The sequence below is a fragment of the Lissotriton vulgaris genome, chromosome 12, assembly GCF_964263255.1.
Source record: "Lissotriton vulgaris chromosome 12, aLisVul1.2, whole genome shotgun sequence".
Lineage (NCBI taxonomy): Eukaryota > Metazoa > Chordata > Amphibia > Caudata > Salamandridae > Lissotriton > Lissotriton vulgaris.
This window is the reverse complement of record NC_141700.1, coordinates 368,556,303-368,575,681: the sequence shown is the minus strand read 5'-3', so window position 1 is coordinate 368,575,681 and position 19,379 is coordinate 368,556,303. Positions and strand designations below refer to the sequence as shown.

The window sequence follows — 19,379 nt, the reverse complement described above, 5'->3', positions numbered from 1 at the left end:
TAACAGCTGCCCAAAGGGAAGCTTATCTCTCAAGTTCCTAGGATAGTGACTTTTATATTTCTACAGAGTATTTCTTGCTGTATGTTTAGTATGGAGGCTTATATAAAGGCAGCCTTTCTCATTGGTGATTTTCAGATCCATAAAATTTATCAAATTGTTAACTTCGAGAACTGTAAATTTCAAGCGATTCATCAGTGGACCCCTGCAAATTAACAAAACGCCATCTATGTATCATAGTCACTTCTTTATGTTCCTCTCATAGAGGTTGGTACTAGTATAAATAGTTCCCTCTTCAAAAGCAGTAACATTCAAATTAGCTACGTCTGGGGCAAAAATTGCCTCCCTCGCAACACCTTTTCTATGGGCATAAAAGTCCTCATTAAAAATATAATTGTTGCGTTCCAAAGCTATCTTAGCACAATCCTTAATAAAACTGGTTGGTATATTATGAGGCCTATGTCTGGTTTCAAGAGTAGACTCTATAGCTTCCAACGCTACTGATTGTGGGACTTTCGTCTATAGACTTTCGATGTCCATTGTTAAAAGAATTTTACAGTCAGCATCGAATGTCTCACCTTCCATTTGTGTAATAACTGTAAGACTATCTCTGGTATAGTCTGGTAGTCACAGGAATATAACGTTTTAGGAAAAAGTCTACGTATTCTGTAAGTGGCTGTGAAATGGATTGAAACCCTGCAACAGTCGGTCATCCTGGTGGTCTTTTGTCATTTTTATGTAAACTAGGTAGCGTATACAATGCTGGTATGGTATAAACATCTTTGTTCATATAATAAAATTATTTTGTTACTCAGTCACATAGCAATCAAACATGCCACAGATAGTGTAAGGATTTCTTTCTTGATAAAGTCGAGTTTCTTATAATACAAAGGATTCTGTAGCTGCCTCAACACCTTGGTGTCATAGTCTAGTTCACCTTGAACTATGATCTCCCACCCTTATCCACGGGTTTTACTACAATATTCCTACATTTTCACAAAGTTGTTAGAGCTTCACTTTTTGATTTAGTAAAGTTGTAATTCACATATTTGAGCTGTTTGAACTCTATTTCTGTCAAGAAAACATAATCAAATGTTGTAACCTCTTTAGGCACGTATTTGATGGTGGGTAAAAAGTGGAAGGACAATGTAGGTCTGTAGTGTATTGTGCGTTAGTATCTGTTGCATTAGAGAAAAAAAGACATCTTTTAGTGAAGTTGGTTTTTAGATTGCAGTTCTGAAAATGCCACTGTTTGAAAGTTGTTTTTAGAAGAACAAGGGTACCCCATAAAGCGAACCTGGGGTAGGTATGTACTATTAAAAGAACAATGGTTCAAGGGTGGCCTGGTAAGGTCCTCAAAGGAATAATAATACTACTATAGCGAATAATTACTTAACGCTAGGGAGCTTGAGAAGTAGGTTCATACGAAATATTTTTTATTTTCTTTCTTTCTTTTTGTATACAATTCTTATAACGTTTTTCAGGTGCTCAAATAAGTGGTAAGGTGCAGAACGTGACATGAGTGAACATAGTGAAAAAACGGACTCTCACACAACAACAAGGCTACAAAACCACGTGAATATATACAATGGAGTGGGGGTATTTCCTTGGGTAGGTCGACGACGTTTCGATCTGTATGAATTTCAGATCATCATCCGGACTGTAGAGCCTCCTGAAACTGTAAGGATTAGTTGGAATTAAAATTAGCATTTTGGACCTACAAATCAATATACTTAGTTTATTGATATTGGTGCTCCCAGTGACATGACTAAATTGCATGCACATTTCACTCAAATGAGGGGGGCGCTTAGCAATCTCACCAACTGTGTGCTGCGCATAATTATCTATCTTAAAAGTGTAGTTGGCATGTACAATGCATGCAATAGCTTTTAAAACCATGCTTATAACTGCTTTTTCAACATAATTTGTAAGTTAATTCTTTTGACTTGCCGGAATTCTGAAATGGAACTTCTTTACAAATTGATTGTTTAATTTAAATTTAGTCCTAGCCAAGCTAGTATGGACCAACCGAAACTATCCGGGCCTTGTACATGATTAATACCTCTCCCCCATAACTATCAGTGCTGGTAGTAACACCACTAGTCCTAATCACCTCATTAAGCTATGATGACGATAAAATTAAGTTGTTTTCTTGTTCAATGACTTTGGGATATTTTTTGCTGCAGAAAACGCTATAAAAACCAGCCACCTCTTTTTACCTGTTTGAAAGTTGGCATTTTCTTACTTAATATCATTTGGTGCCTTCTGCTTGCCTCTGGAATACTCGTCTGGGGTGGGTGACAGCTAGCTTTCTGCATTCCCTCCAGTCACACACAAAGGATGTCTTGTGCACTACAAAGACCTGTTTTGAAGTCTCCCTACTTCAAGGGCTGAAATGTGTATTAGCACTGGTCCTCTGACACCATATACTCAGAAAACTGCTCGAACTAAGGCTATTCTGCCAGGAAGAAGAGATGCTGTGCTGTAGGAGAGACTGCAATGTTGCTACCTGCTCTGCTATGTTGGACAGCTACCTGTTTCTTCTTGCCTGAAAGTGAGAAGGACTGTACCTGTTCTCCAAGGACTTGTTGCCTTGCCTCCTGTTGCTGAAGTCTCCGGGATAGCAAAGACTTCACATTTCATCTTCACTTCAGCACCTGGACTTTGCTCGATATAAGTCTTGCTCTGCCAAGTGGTACCAATCCAGTCCATGACCCTTGGATGTGAGTTTAAAGTAATGCATCTGCCAGTACCTGCCCTTCGATATCTCTGAGCCAATCAGACACCAATCTATCACCTGCCATGACATTGGGACTGACGCATCGCCACCGCGGCTGCGAGGTCTGGACCTGGCATACTGCACTCAGCACCACAGCAGCACCTCCAGAATCTCAACACATCGCCACCAGCGCGTAGAAAAGATAACACATTGTCTCCAGTGTGAATTGATCCAGCACCTTGCCCTTGCATTCCAGACTTGGCGGTTCGACCATGGAAACGAGGCCTTGCCACTACTGTATTTTGTTCTGCAACAAGGAATAAGGTACTTTGCTCAGCGGACCCTCCATGGGTCCTGTAACCAGCCTGCGCTCTTTCACGGGCGTCCTGAACTCTTGACTTCTGAGTAATCCCAAAGCGCTATTTGCTTCTAAATGCTGTTTTTCACTTATTCTTTTAAAAATTAAATCTTTACTTGTACTTATTGGATTTTTGTTGTTTTGGTCTTTTTTGTTCAGAATATAATAACTTATTTTTTTAAACTGGTGTGGAATCTTTTAGTGTTGTTTTCACTGTGTTACTGTCTGTGTGTGTGTGTGCACAAATACTTTACTCATTGCCTCTTTAGATGTGCCTGATTGCTCTGTGCCAAACTAGGAGAGGGTGAGCACAAATTATCCTTTAATGTGTACCTCACTTACCAACAGAAATCCGATTTCTAACAGGCTTCTATAGGAGCAGTTAAAGTCCTAGGTCCACATAGTCCTTGCAGCTAATTTACCAACTTGAAAATCCACACATGTATGTTCCTGTTAAAGGTAGAAGTTTTTGGTTTTGAGTGTGTTAACAGCATCAAGGTAACAGCTCCATCTTTCACGGTGGTGTAGTCTAAAAGACATGAGATTTCTCCCAGGGTACAAATACAAAGACAATAAAGTGCTTGATTTACTCATGCTCAATTTTCCATCATGTGAAAATTTCACATTGGTAAAATTTGCATGCTTGAATACTTTTTGAAACTTCATCTGTTTTATGTTTTCATGAGTTACTACTGGGATACTTTGTGAATCCCATAAACGTCAGAAATGTGCTTCTAACAAAGCAGCACTCGTGGGAGGAAATTGTATAACGTTTCCTAGTAACTTTCTAAATCGGACCATGTGAGCAGAAAGGATACTCAAACATATATAATAGCCAATTAAATTCAGATGGTACTCACAGTTAATGCAGGCTACTAGTGAACAACATCACAATGACTGATAAGCTTTCTTTGCAGCCATATGTTACAGAAAGCTGTGCGGTACTGACCATCAGTGCTGCATTCTAAGACCGCTCCGCAAAAACTGATACCTGTTAATCATTGAAAACAGATTTTTCTTTCCAGAAAATTTGAAAAGTGCACAAGTGACAATATTGTATTGTAAAAAGTACCTTGACCTGGAAATGCATCAACCATTGTGTCTCTTTTTGTCTACAGTTTTTTGCTGCTATGGAGCACAGTAATTATCATGTATCCCACTAGCCTTGCTGTGATCACCTTGACATTTTCAAACTATGTTCTGCAACCTGTGTTCCCAGACTGTATCCCACCTTACAATGCTTCAAGAGTACTTTCCATCGTCTGCTTATGTAAGTATTGATAATGTATGTTATCCTTTTAGTAACAACAGACAGAGATGTGAGGCTAAAGAGTTACCACAATTGGCGGTTGACATCAATAAATATGATTGTTTGCATTAACCTTCAAATGGCCTGTTCCTTTAAGTTGGCATGGTAACATTGTGGCTAAATCATCAATGTGAGGAGGCCCAGAGTGAGCTCTCTTTCTTAAATTGCCAAATACCTTTTATGTGCATTGTAAAGGGGAGTATCTTGATAACATTTACATTAACATAAAACAAAATGGAAAAAGTGAATTTGAAAACTATTGTCAATTTCTTTCCTTCTGTACATTAATAGTCCTTGTGAGAAAGAGTTTGCAAATTATCTCCACAGATGCTACTGATATTTTTATGTACTTTCACCCCTTCCGCGTTTCTTTCATCCTCTCGACACTGATCATATCAGCTCTCTTACACTTCCTTCTGGGTTGCTCAATATGTGTTTCCAGCCAAAAATATTGAAAGAACAATGTTATGCTACTTGTAAATGTCCACGAGCCCTACCATTTTCAACAACAGTTAGGGGACAATTGCCTTAATAGCAGTGCCAGAAGAGGTGCACAGGGAAGGTCGGTCCTAGACAGACCTTGGTAGGGCCTTAAGCTGCCCTTTTTGTATTTACATAAAGTAGCCACATGGTACAGTATTTATACCGCTATGCATGTGGAGCACCAGCTACTCCTTCTACTCCACATGCTGCTACAGCTGTCACCACAAAGACTACACTCTACAAATCACACAACCTTTATCAGGCTAAAGGTTAGTGTGGTTTGCTGGTGACCCTGCCTCTTTTTGGGTAACACCACACCCCATGAACTCCTGATCCGGACCTCCATCACCTGTCCTAGAAGTGATGATACCTACGACCCATGACCTGAACGTCCCACCCCAGAAGTGATATCATCCATGAACCTGCCAGAAGCTTACTCAAGAAGTAACTTGGTAGGTATTGGTGTTGTATGAAGGGGCTTGACAGGCAGTGCTGTATTAAGTGACCCCACCATCTAAAACTCAAGTGGTCCAATTACAGTTACCCTTCAACATATCCCAACCATACAGTGTGTAAGACTTGACTTAGTTGGTGAGTTGAGCAACTAGTTTCCAAGAGTTCAAACCACACTTACCCCTAAACTCTACCTGCATGCAATGCACAGACGTATTCTAACTGGTGTGTCCAAATATCCAAGTCCAAAGTGGTCAAACCACACTATCTCTGCAAACCTTCTGAGCATCCAACCTGCAAGAAGTGATGTAACTGGTGACCCTAACTTCCAGGTTCCCAGGGGGTCAAACCACACTTCTCCTTCAACTCTTCCCATAGTGCTATAGGCAGTAAGTAATGGAACTAGTGACCCTACATCCTGTCAATCCACCCTCACACTTTCTACCAGGCAAATCACAGGGAAAGTGACATAGAGGATTACCATAATATAGTATAGTGTACCAATCCCATAAGAATATACCCTGCACCATGTCATGAAATATGTGTAAATATACCCTGACCTGTTTTGAAAACTGCAAGAAACTCCTTTAGAAAGTGCTTTATATTGATTTTCAATTCTTAACAATCAATATTAAAAGGAAAAGGAAGGAGAAACTTTAAATTGTAATATTTGAAAAAGTTAAAAGGTTTTTAAACACATGTTTGAAAAAGGATTCATTTTGTTACAGAAAGGAAGAAGAATACAAAAACACACACAAACACACATATATATATTTACTGCAAAAACCAAAGGTTAAAGGGACGTTATAGTTAGATAAAAATCGTAGGTAAAACTTTCAGTTTTAAACAAACAAAATCGCAAAAATTCCTTTCACCAGTTACAGTTATCTTAAGTACCTCTAACTCATTCCCTATGGGCACTATAAACTCCCTACCCCACCATGCACAGTGTTGACATCAATGACGTAATTTCAGATGCTGCAGTGATGTTATCAATGGAGTCATAGAATATGTCATGGGTGATGTAATATGGGACGTAATTAGCAGTGCATGCAAGGGTGCCAAAACTCACAAAACTGCAGTGTACTTTTTTCCTTCTGCTACAGTGCTATAAAGGTGTACAAGAACAATTGTTACTTACCTGTAAACAGGTGGTTCTCCAGTATTGGTGTCTTTCATAGATTCACATGCTTGAATATTCCCCGTTGTCGAAGTTGGAGTCCCACGGTACATAAAATAGCAATAATGCTAATACATATATATATGTAATATCATAATACATAATAAAATAGAAAAAATATACACTGAAAAACCTCAACAATGGTTCCTACATAGGAATGCATTAGAGAGAGAAAACTCATTTGCAACATATCAGTTTCATTATGTTAGTCCAAACTGCAGCCAATCAGGCTCAAGCACCCTCTAGAACCTTCTCCTCAGACGCTCAAGCCCTCAGATTTTCGTAGCACAAGTAATAAAAGCGTATGAGGAGAAAAGAGCCTCTGAGGGGAGGAGGGAGGGTCGCATGTGAATCTATGAAAGACACCAATACTGGAGAACCACCTGTTTACAGGTAAGTAACAATTGTTCTTCTCCAGTATTAGGGGTGTCTTTCATAGATTCACATGCTTGAATAGAATAGATAGCAGTAACCTACTTAGAAGCTGAGATTGCAATATATTCTTAACACTTGAAAAGAACAACTTATAGCTTAAAAGCATTAGCAATCTCAAGAGAAACGGAGGAGGGAATAGAGGCTCACCTTATTTGAAAAGATGACGAAGCACTGATTGCCCCACTGCGGTATCCGCTTCGTTGATAGCTTCCAAACAATAATGTCTGGTAAAGGTGTGCCTGCTGGACCATGTCGCTGCCCGACAAATCTGGTGTAGAGGCACCCCAGCAAACAACGCGGTGGATGACGCCATCGCTCTCGTTGAATGTGCCTTCACTGGACGCTGTAAAGGCCTACCTGCCAGCCTGCTGGTGACAAAAGGATATGGCTGAAGAGAGCCATCTTGCAACTGTTTGTTTAGTCACTGAATGCCCCTTCCGCAGCTGTCCATATGCTATAAACAGTTGATCGGATTTACGGAAATGGGTGGTCCTTGAAATGTAGAATTTTAGACAACGCTTGATGTCTAAAGAATGTAGTCGTTGTTCTGCCGGAGATTTAGGATCCGGGAAAAAAGTTTTTAAGAAGACAGGTTCGTTCAAATGGAAGTCAGTAGGTACTTTCGGCAAAAACGAGGGATTGGTACAAAGTGACACTCCATCGGGCTTAAACTGTAAATACGGAGGCTTGATCGTGAAAGCGTGAAGGTCACTTACACGATGAGACGATGTTAAAGCCAAAAGTAAAGCAACCTTCCAGGTAAGATACTTAATGTGTGCTCGGTGAATCGGTTCAAATGGAGGCTTCATAAGCTGTGACAATACCACGTTGAGGTGCCATGCTGGAGGAGGGCGCCTTATCGGAGGAAACTTCCTGAAAAGTCCTTAAAAGGACTGTCGGATGATTCTGGATGAACAGAGAGACGTTCAGCCGTCATGGCGGTAGCATGAGATAGCCGCCAGAAAAACTCTCAAGGTGGCATGAGAGAGACCAGACTGAGCGAGGCTCAGAAAGAAAGGCAAAAGTTGCTCCGGAGTGGAGTCAATTGGGTGAACATTGGAAGCAGCGCACCAATGACAGAAACGCTTCCACTTTAGCTTATATGTCTTGATGGTTGATGGAGCTCTAGCAGACGCTAGAATGTCTCTGCATTCTTGGGGCATACTTAAGGAGGCAAATTCAACGTACTCAGGTTCCATGCCGACAATTGAAGCGTCAATGGGTCTGGATGGCAAATTTGACCGTCGTCCATCGTCAGGAGGTCCGTACGTGGATGCAGATGAATGGGCGTGCATTGTGACAGTAGAGGGAGTTCCGAAAACCAAGCTTGTCTGGGCCAACGTGGGGCCATCAGTATCAAGCGGCAGGGTTGCCTGCGCATCTTCCACAACGTTCTTGGCACCAACGGGATCGGTGGAAATGCATAAGAAAACAGTCCGCTCCAATCCATCAGTAGGGCATTTCCGCTGGACTCTGGATGAGGATGCCAACTTGCGAAAGATTGGCACTTCCGATTCACTGGGGTTGCAAAGAGGTCTATCCTGGGATGACCCCATCGGCGGAACACCAGGTCTAGAGTTGGTTGATGCAACTCCCATTCGTGAGTGGATGACGCGGACCTGCTCAGGGAATCTGCCAGTATGTTGGATACCCCCGGCAGATGGACTGCCGTCAAAGAAATGTTGTGACGAAGTGCCCATTCCCAAATTCTTTGAGCTAGACGAGACAGTGGCTGAGATCTTGTGCCGCCCTGTTTGTTCATGTAGTGCATGCTGGTGGTGTTGTCTGTTTGAACCAGCACCGACTCCCCCTGCACTACGGGCAAGAATGCTTTGAGTGCTAGGAAGATTGCCATCAACTCCAGCCGATTGATATGCCAGGTTTGCTGTGTCGCCGTCCATTTGCCCTTGATGGAAAGGTCCAGAAGATGAGCGCCCCAACCTTCCATGGACGCATCCGTGGTCAATGTCAGATCCGGAGAGTGGGCAAGAAAAGAAATCTCTTCGTCTAGATTGGCTGGTTGTTCCCACCAGAGCAGACTGGTCTTCATGCGGGGTGTGACCGCCACCTGATGGTTGAACGACCCTGACACTTGACGCCATTGCAGGTCCAATTCCTCCTGTACAGGACGGGTACGTAACCTGCAATTTGGGATCATTGCGATACAAGATGATGCCATCCCCAGAAACGATTTTAACATTCGCACAGAAACTGACTGCTTTGACCTGATGATTGAGACCAGATGAACTATCTTCTGGCGCCGTTCGATGGAGACGAAGGCTTTTGACAAGTTTGCGTCTAGGATTGCTCCGAGGAAGTTCCTTTTTCGCAGAGGTAAGGAAAAATGTGAACTTCCTGAAGACGCAGATGAGCCATGACCGGAGCCAGAACCTTCGTGAAGACACGAGGAGCTGATCGGAGGCCAAAAGGTAGGACTCTGAACTGATAGTGAACGTGACCCACCTTGAACCTCAAGTATTGCCGATGTTGATGGATAATTGGCACATGAAAATAGGCGTCTTGCAAGTCTATCGTCGTTAAGAAATCTCCGCTGCAGAGAAGTCGTAAGACTTCCGATAACGTCAACATGCGGAAAGATTGTTGTTTGAGGAATAGATTGAGAGCTCTCAAGTCCATAATGGGTCGCCACTCCCCCGTCTTTTTTAGAATGAGGAAAAACCTTGAGTAGAAACCTTTCCCTCGCTGAGATACAGGAACCACTTCGACTGCACCCTTTGTTAATAAAAGAAGAACTTGATGTTGCAGTTCCTCTAGATAGGGAGGTGGCGGGCCGGAAGGCGGAGAATGTGGAGGAATCTCTGTGAACTCCAAGGCATGACCCTTGCGCACAATGTCCAAAACCCATTGGTCTGATGTTATCAAAGACCACTGGGAGTAAAACTGCGAGATTCGCCCTCCAACTTTCTGCTGAACTTGAAAGTCAATGACGTTTGTTGTTGTTGTTGGATCCTCTATAGTTAGACTTTCCTCTATAGGGATTGGAGTGTTGCTGACGAGAAGATTGCTGGTTTGAGTAACGCTGGTTCCCCTGATTGTACTGGCGGTACTGTGACTGTCCTCCTCAGGAAAAATTGGACGAGGTGCCCCGCTCCACGAAAAGGCTGTTTCTTGAACTGTAAGGACCCAAGCGACTTTGCCGTGTCGGTATCTTTCTTTATGGACTCCAACGACTCATCGATGTGAGAACCAAACAAAGACTCTCTGTCATACGGCATGTCAAGTATTTTTGACTGGACCTCTTGTCGGAACGACATGGATTTCAGCCAACCCTGGCGTCGGAGCGCCGCAGCACTGGCAAGGATACGGAAGGCAGTACCCGCAACGTCCACAGCACAGTCAATTATTTTCTCTGAAGCCCTTTGCCCATCTTGAAGGATCTGGTGCGCTTCCGCTCTGGATGTTTCCAGAATTAACGCAATCAGCGCTGAAATTTCTGACCACATTTGTCGGTCGAAACGACCTAAAATGGCCAAAGCATTAGCGGCACGGGCTGAAGTAGATGCCATGGACGAAAACTTTTTCCCAATTGCATCCAAACGTCGACCCTCTCTATCAGGATGATGTAAATATATAATTTACCGTCTTAATTTCTATGCAGGTAAGTAATTGATCAATAATAACTCAAATCGGAAAGAAAGAATCAGAGTCCGTGGTGTTAGAGTTCTTAGGGGTTTTATTCCTCAAAAAGGAATGGTCCAGACCAGAATATCATGTTCTTCCCACCACAGGAGTGGAAGAAGGGATAGAGCGCGCTACATTTTATTGACAGTACATAGCTTATATACTTAATTCATGTCATAGAAAACAGTACAGTAGGCGTAACAGCTGAGAGAAGACAAGATAACAGTATCCACGTGTTACTAGTACGTAATCAGAAGGCGTGGACTAGGCGTGAACTGGAGGTGTGTGCTAGAAACGTCACCGGTAGGTGTCACAAAAGGGGTGGCACTAACAGAAATGTTGCAATGTCAGCAGAAATCGGAAGCTTGGATGCGCGCGCAGCTGCATGACGTGTGATTGACGTGAAACTGGAGGGTGCAGGGGACTTGACATTTACACTGACGGAAAGAGACAGAAGTCTGGCATGTCAGATCAACTTGTACTTCTATCATATCTGATATCTGATGTTTGGGAACCATATTATCTGGACGGAAAGGTCTCTGGGGCAGAAGCTACTCTATACTGACTATGGATGCGTGTGTAAGCGCCTGAGTGTCTGCATGAGAAGCGTGGGGCATGGGGCCTTCCATGGGAGCATGGTAACAGAGTCTATGAATTACTTGCACGGAGACGGGTTGGCCCTCTGGCCCTGTAGCTGAGGGGGATGTTTACTGAAGCTAGTAGGCAGGAATGTATTTTCGAGGAGCGGAACAGATAACTCGAAGGTTATAGTCAGTCTTGGCAGGCAGCAGGCTGAGCTGAGCGCGGTGGGCCGCGCTGGAAGTAAGTCAGAGTTCACGGGTACAGAGGCAGCCTGGGCTAAGGCTTTCAGAGTCAGAAGCCAGAAAAATGGCTCGATGGCAGAAATTCAGGGCCTACTTTGCCAGAGCTGAAAAACGTGTAAAGTACATTACAAAAAGACGTTGGCATAGCATACTTAGGAACGGACTAATTAATCCATTCAAGGTGGGTCTGAAAGAGGACATGTTAACGTTGGACGCAAATGTATTTGCGTCTTCATAGCTGGCACAGGAGGGAAGTTACATGCACTTTAAGCTGGTACATGGAGACGGTGGCGTACGCGCTAGGGAACACAATTTGACCATAAAATTTATATTTCCTCAAGGAGGGGAAGTGATAGGAGCTGCCGGGTTACGCGCCCGACGCTGCGCTGCCTGAGTCACTACGGAATCTGGCTTAGGATGCGAGAGCAAACAAGCAGGCGAGCCTGCTGGGGCCTTATATTTCTTTTCCAATCGAGGTATTTGAGCAGGCAAGGAGTTAGGAGCCTGCATGATCTTCATTCCCTCCTTCCAAACAAACTCGATAATTGGTATGGTATGGACCTGCTATAAGGCTGGTTCTTAAAATCATAAAGAAAGCAGTCTTCCTCTCACTACACTCTAGGTAATTTGAAGCGGTCTGCCGCTTTATCCATCAATTTATGGAAGCTAGCGATGTCAACCGGAGGTGAATCACTGGAATCGCCCTGTTGAGGCGAGGGTGTCTGTATTCGATAGTCATCGAATTCTGCCATATCTGGATCCTGTTCATCATCTGTATCTTGATTAACTTCCCCTTCCTTTCTTTCCGGCTCTGACTCCCCATCTCGTTGTGAATTAGTGGGGATAGCTGGACGTGGCTCTTCTGATGGAGTAGCCTGACTCGGAGGAGTTTGCTGAGGCTGAAAAGACCTTGTGGTCTCAGAGGTAACATGTCCCGGAGTACCCCTGGGGGGTAGGAGGAAATCTCTTATTGTAATCATCCAACATATGTTGGAGGTTGGAAAATAGCGATACTGGAAAAGTCGCCATAGGAACCTGCACATATTGTTCTTCCTGTTTGGTCTACAGCCTCATCCTCGTCTTCTTCAGAACTAGTGTCCTGACACTTGATAATCAAATCCGATGGACTTTGAGCATCACCATAAACAGTGTCGTCCGCAACGGATTCCGTTTCATGGTCAGTTACGAACAATGGAGAAGGTGGCTGAAGAGTAGGAGTTGGCAATTGGAGAGCAGAATCCTCAACATTGCTGACAGAAGACTCCATAATGACTGTAGGGGCTGAAATGTCCAAAGGAACTAAGGGCATATTGGCGAAGGACAGTGATCCTGAAGTGGATGCTGCGTCCTCTTGCTGTGTACCTGAAGGTAAAGGTAAAGCTGTCGTCGACACAGCCGTTGACGTAGATACTTCAACTGGAGCAGTCGTCGACGACTATGATTTAGAAACAGTCGTCGGAGACGGTGATGTCTTGGATGTATTCGTCGACGTCGAATGCTTTGATACAACCGTCGACGGTGGTTTCGTCGACGGGCCCGTCGTCGAATCCTTGGATGATATCTTCGCCGTCGACGAAGCCGTCGTCGACAAGCTGGTCGACGGGGTCTTCGACGTTGATGGGGTCTTCGCCGTCGATGGGGTCTTCGCCGTCGACGGGATCTTCGCCGTCGACGGAGTCTTCGATGTCGACGGAGACTTCGCCGTCGACGGGAACTTTGCAGTCGCCGAGATCTTCGACGTCGACGGAATCGTCGACGATAACTTCTTTGTGGACGTTGGCTTCTTCGTCGACGATATAATAGGAATCGTCGACGAGACTGAAGAGGTAGAGGCTTTCGTAGTCGTGAAAGCCGTCGACGGTAACCTCGTCGACGACGCCGACGTCGTAGTGACAGTAGTCGTCGACGAAGCCACAGCAGCCAATCTCGTCGATGGAATGGTCGTCGACGAGCCCGTCGACGACCGTGCTGTCATAAGTGTAACAACACTTATAGAGGCTGGAAAAGACGCCTGAGAGCCAAGTCTCGTGGGCGTAGACACAGCAGTCATAGTAGCAGTAGGTTTTACTGGAGCTACAGTTAAGGCCAGCTTTTTCTTCTTTAGAAAAGGAGATGGTAACTCCTGAACACTGCCACGCTTGGCAGCAACAGTAGAAGGACCTGACTGGAAACGTTCTGCGTCTGACAAAACTGCGTCCTTATCCTGAAGGCGCTTCAGCCATAACAGAAGACGACCCTCCCTGTCTCTGAGGGTTTTAGCAGGGAAAGTTCTACAGAACTTACAGTCAGCCACCTTGTGTTCTGGATATAAGCAGTAAATACACTTTTGGTGGGGGTCCTTCTCAAATAAACGCAGTTTCCCACAGGAAGAGCAAGGTCTAAACAAAGACTTCTTACTTGACATCTTGAGAAAAACACTGAGTAGAAGAGTCGATATGAAGAAAACTGAGCAGAGCTCAGGGAGACTCCCTTCACACGACGTGCGGTAGAAAATCTGAGGGCTTGAGCTTCTGAGGAGAAGGTTCTAGAGGGTGCTTGAGCCTGATTGGCTGCAGTTTGGACTAACATAATGACACTGATATGTTGCAAATGAGTTTTCTCTCTCTAATGCATTCCTATGTAGGAGCCATTGTTGAGGTTTTTCAGTGTATATTTTTTCTGTTTTATTATGTATTATGATATTACATATATATATATATATATTAGCATTATTGCTATTTTATGTACCGTGGGACTCCCACTTCGACGACGGGGAATATTCAAGCATGTGAATCTATGAAAGACACCCCTAATACTGGAGAAATAAAGTATTGCAGGGCTCTGGAGACTCTAGAAGACCCATGTTCTTAAAAAAAAGTCATTTTCATAACATCTATAGTTGCTCATGTTCCCAGAAGGTTCTGACATCAATGTGGTGGTTGGAAACCACATGTGTATTTACCAATGCCAGTTGAGGATGCTACTCAAAGTTAATACCCTACTGGGTTATAAATTAATTGTGCCTCTAGCACTGAATGTATCAGTGGTAAATACAAGTCTTGGTACACCATCTATATAGGATATCCACCTGATGTTTTGTGCCTTCTACAGCATGCTAAAAAAACATTTCTTTCTTTGTAGAAATGTATGTCAGAAACTGAACTATCAGTATAAAATAATGGTTTTGTTTGCTTTTCAAACTGGGTGGTACTAGGTCTATATGCTTTCTGGTTTCAAAAAATATGCTTGGCGAAGAGCTGGAGAAGCTGTGAGGAGGAACTACCACTTTGTTTTAGTGCTTTGCTATGTTGGCCTGCAGTCCATCATTGTGAGTTTCTCCAAGAGCTTGAGGTAGAGCTTGCCCCCTGTTTAAGAAGTCTCAGGAACAGCAAAGACTTCAAGTTCTTCTACCCTAAGCACTGGGGCCAGTGTGTTTTGTGCTGCAAAAGAAGAAAAAGCGACCCAACGCCATCTATGATGCTGCTGCCGACTCCATGTCCTGAAGGCACCGCTGAGAGCACGTGGCAACGCCGCACCGCAACCCAGGTCTCACTGACCACGCCTTCTAACACCACCACCAAGCCACTGCTTGCACCACAACCTGTGGGCACTGCACTCCGCATCACCCCACTTCACGCTGCCGCCTTGGTATCCCTGACAACGACGCTCCATGCCAAAATCAATGCAGCAGCTTGCACTGTGGTTCGAGGGAACCGCTCGTAAAGCTGCACGACGCACCGTCCTCATCCAGTACCGCAGCCCTGGCCTACCAATGCAGGTACCATTGACTCCAGCGCCAGTACCGCAACGAGCACCACATCACTTCGCACCGTGCCCCTGATCTTACTGATGACGCCATCTGACGCGCCACTGTGCCGCTGCTCGCACCGCCACCTGAGGGCAATGCACGCCGCACCGCTGCTCTTCACACCACCTGCCGACACCAGCCCTCCTGACTTCAACCATGAGGAGTTCGATCTGCAACCCCTGTGACTTCGAGGACCCGTTGACTCCTCCACCAACGTCCGGAACCAATGCCTGGGGACGTCGTGCTTCCAGAAGCTCATCGAGAGGTCCTAGATGACCTGCATTTCTAGAATCAATCATTTTTATTGAGCAGTATAACGTCACAGAACACAGCTCAGCTGCCTACATCCACCAGCCGGCAGAGCAAGATCAAGTAATACTAAACATTAATTAAACACAGCCTTTGGGTCTACACCCCGGGGTGACCCGGCGAGGGTGTATGCAATGTCAGGTGGAAGGGCCAGCCCGCTTAGTGTTTTACTGCATTTAAGAATAAAAACAGGAACAGCAAACAAAATAGGAACCCCTCCCGCCACCCCACACCCCACCACCACCCCACCCCTCCTCCCACCACCCCCCTCCGCATCAGTCTCGTCTACTCCCCCTGCACGCGCTAAATCACACCCGCCCCCCAGCACAACCCAAAGCCCTCGAATCTATTGGACTACCCCTTGGGGCACCACCGGGATAAGTTGCAGGATCTGCAGATACTTTGGACACGTTACCTTGCGCAGATCACGAGATAGGAGGTGAATGAATGGTTCCCACAGCTGTGCACAATCCTCCCCCCTGCCATCCATGCACAAAGAAAGTCTTTCCATCGCCAATGAATGCCACAGCCCCCGAATCCAGTCCCTCGGATCAGGAGGGTCAGCGGATCGCCAATGCGTAAGGATAACTAAGCGAGCCGCTAACAATGCCAGAGCAATCTGCTTACCCCTCAGAGAACGCAGAGGAAACGCTTTCGCATGCGGTAGTCCTAGCAGCACATGTTCAGGAGCCCTGGGAAATGTGATGTGAAATGCGTCATCTATATCATCGAGGATCACCTTCCAGTAGCGCTCTAGCTTTGGCCAGTGCCAGAGCAGGTGCGTCAAGGTGCCCGGCGCGCCACAGCCCCGCCAGCACAGGCCTGAGCATTTCGGGTACCAGGCCTTAATACGCGCTGGGGTATGGTACCTGTATGCCACTGCCTTGTAGGCCGATTCAGCACCTGCAACATTGGCAGCGGAGTGATGCGCCCGGTAAAACACCTTTTCCCACTCCTTATGTGACAAAGGGCGTCCCAGCTCCGTCTCCCAGCAAACCTGCGCTTTAGTTCGCGGAGCCTTAAGGCATGCAATGATCTTAGCATATAAGTCAGAGATAAGTTTGCGATCATCTTTTTTCAAACCACCCAATGTTCCAGGGCCGTCAGTGGCCGGGACATATCAGCAATGTTAGGAGACTGAGTGACCCCATGTGCGACTTGCGAGTAGGGAAAGGCATCAGAATCGGAGAGGAAAAAGTAGTCCCGACGGAGCGAGGGGAATGAGATTAAGCCATTCAGATCAAAGAGTTGGCCCACCCTCTTGCATCCTTACTCCCTCCAGCGCTGAAAGATCGGGGAGGAGCACCCAGGCGGGAAGTCTGGGTTATCGACAATGGGCGTCAAGGGCGAGGGGAAGGTGGTCCAGCATTTACGCCTCGCCAATTGGTTCCACGCCTTCATAGTCGGCGACGTCACCGGGGACGAGAATAAGCCCCAAGCGCTATGTTTTCGGGGAGCCATAACTCGCGCCAAACATTGCAGGCCGCCACCGCCTGATCCATAAACACCCAATGCTTACTGGAGTATGGCCTATTCCATTCGAGAATAAATCGCAGACAGGCCGCCTGGTAATACGCTTGCAATGCGCGAAAGCCCAGCCCACCGCTAGCTCTAGGGGCCATTAGCACCGAGGAGGCAATCCTTGGACCTTTGTGATTCCATAAGACTTTGGTAAGCAGTCCCTGCAGCTTCTGTATGGTACCCGGCTGGGGGCTCAAAGGCAACATCTGGAAGAGGTATAAAATGCGAGGCAGGACCTGACCTCCATTTCTAAAGGTACTGTTTGGGGGTCTTCCAGACACAGTAGCTGGCCGGCAACACCGCAGTCAGCCAAAACTGTTTGGATTTGTTTGTTCACGACACTGTGATAGCCCCAGACGGAGCTATTGACTTCAAGGAACTGTATTTCAAGGTGATTTTGATAACTGAAAATTTCTTAGTACTGTATTGGGGATTTTTTAATAATTTTTTCTCTTGTCTTGAATATATAAAAATATTGGATATTTTTCTAAACTGGTGTTGTTTCCTTTTGTAGTGGTTACACTGAATTACTCTTGGTTATGTGCAAATGTTTTATACAATGCCTCTAGCTATTTCTACCATTTTAAAGTCATATTTTTATTACAGTATTGCAGATTTTTGTCATTTGGTTTGGTGTTAAGTCCAGTAAGGATTACTTATTTTTCTAAACTGGTTTGGTGTCCATTTGTAGTGTTGTCCCTGTATGACTGTATGTTTTCACAAATGCTTTACACACTGCCTCTGAGATAAGCCTGTCTGTTTGTGGCAAGCTACCAAGGGGGTGAGCAGGGGTTATTTTAGTAGTGTAACTCCCTTATCCTGACTAGGAAGAAGGGTCCCTATTTGGACAAAGGTATCTACCTCTGTCAACTAGAGACCCCCATTTCTAACAAGTACTATATCATAAAACCATATTTCACACTAGTGCCTGCAAATATGAACTGCAAAGTTCAAGAGAAGGAATAGAACCCACATTGTTTTGATTCTCTCAAGTCTTAAAAAAAAAGTGGCACAATGGACATTTTCTTCCTCAAATAGAGGCAATAGTAGTGCACTCAGATTCCTTGTGACTAAGATATGATCAAGTATCATAATCCACTTTTTTTGTTTAACTTTGACTGTTGCCCTTGGTTGCTTTGCTGTTGGTTAAAAGAAGTTCTAAAAGTGTAATCATTGTATCACTACACCCATTTAAAATATCAAGTTTTAACAAAATGTGAAAAATGACCATTATAAAATGGAAAAGCAAAAGCCTTTGCAAGTGTACTTATGTATCACAGGTACACAGTAGGGGGTCATTGTACTTTATAAATTGAGGTATCAACATGTACAGCATCCATTTCAAATCTGAAATATAAGTTCTGTTTTAATGTATTTAGTAGAAAGCTAAAGCAACATGAAGAAACTTTCATGAACCTTTGCATGGTAGGCTAGTAGTGTGTAGTTCCTAACATTCTGGCTGTATCAATGACACATTTCACACAGTACAGTGCAAAAACTCCAATTTTTCATCAGATGCTAGGGGGTGAGCAAGGATGTTATTGGGTCTGTGCACCAGATGCAATTTATATCAACCACAATACACTTTTCAATTTTTGTGGTTTTTTGGTCAGGTCACATATCAAATTGATCATTCCTTATAGAAAAGAGAATTATACAGTTCATCCATTTGTACTTGTGATCTATCCTGATGTAGCACCCACATCAACCAATGTTTTTTGGTGAGGCCATGAATTAGGCGTGCACTTGCAATCTGTTGGTGTTTGATTACACATTTTTATGACTACCAGACTACATTGCATTGATGGCACAATACACTTTTTAATTTATGTGGTTTTTGGGTCAGGATCATAAGTGGTCACATATCAAATTGATCATTCCTTATAGAAAAGAGAATTACATAGTTCATCCATTTGTACTTGTGATCTATCCTGATGTAGCACCCCAATCAACCAATGTTGTTTGGTGAGGCCATGAATTAGGCGTGCACTTGCAATCTGTTGGTGTTTGATTACACATTTTTATGACTCCCAGACTACATTACATTGATGGCACTATACGTTTTTTCCCTAAGTCCAATAAACACCCATCTGACACATTTTGCAGTACATGTTGCACAGATGGCCAGAGTCAAATTTGTAGATATGGCCATAACATTGATATAAATATTTAGCTCTTAGAAAACACTACAAGTTGAAAATGTTGAAGAAATGTTTTTGTTATGTAGAGCATAAACAGTTGTTAATGCCGCCGCGGCCGGTAGTAGGTGTAACTGCAGGGTGGGGAGGGGGAGGGGCAGGGTGGGGGGTAGTAATGTATGGATTACGGACTTTAACAGGTAAGTAAACATATAAATAAATAA

General features: G+C 44.4%; 1 protein-coding gene across 1 annotated transcript in view; it reads left to right on the top strand.

Annotated features, from left to right (window-relative positions):
- The window catches only part of SLC7A10 (solute carrier family 7 member 10), a 521,979-nt gene that overhangs the window by 324,463 nt on the left and 178,137 nt on the right, over positions 1-19,379 (top strand). The window contains exon 3 of the mRNA XM_086945141.1: positions 4,193-4,344. Within this exon, the coding sequence (XP_086801267.1) occupies positions 4,193-4,344 (152 nt within the window). The remainder of the gene's footprint in view (positions 1-4,192; positions 4,345-19,379) is intronic.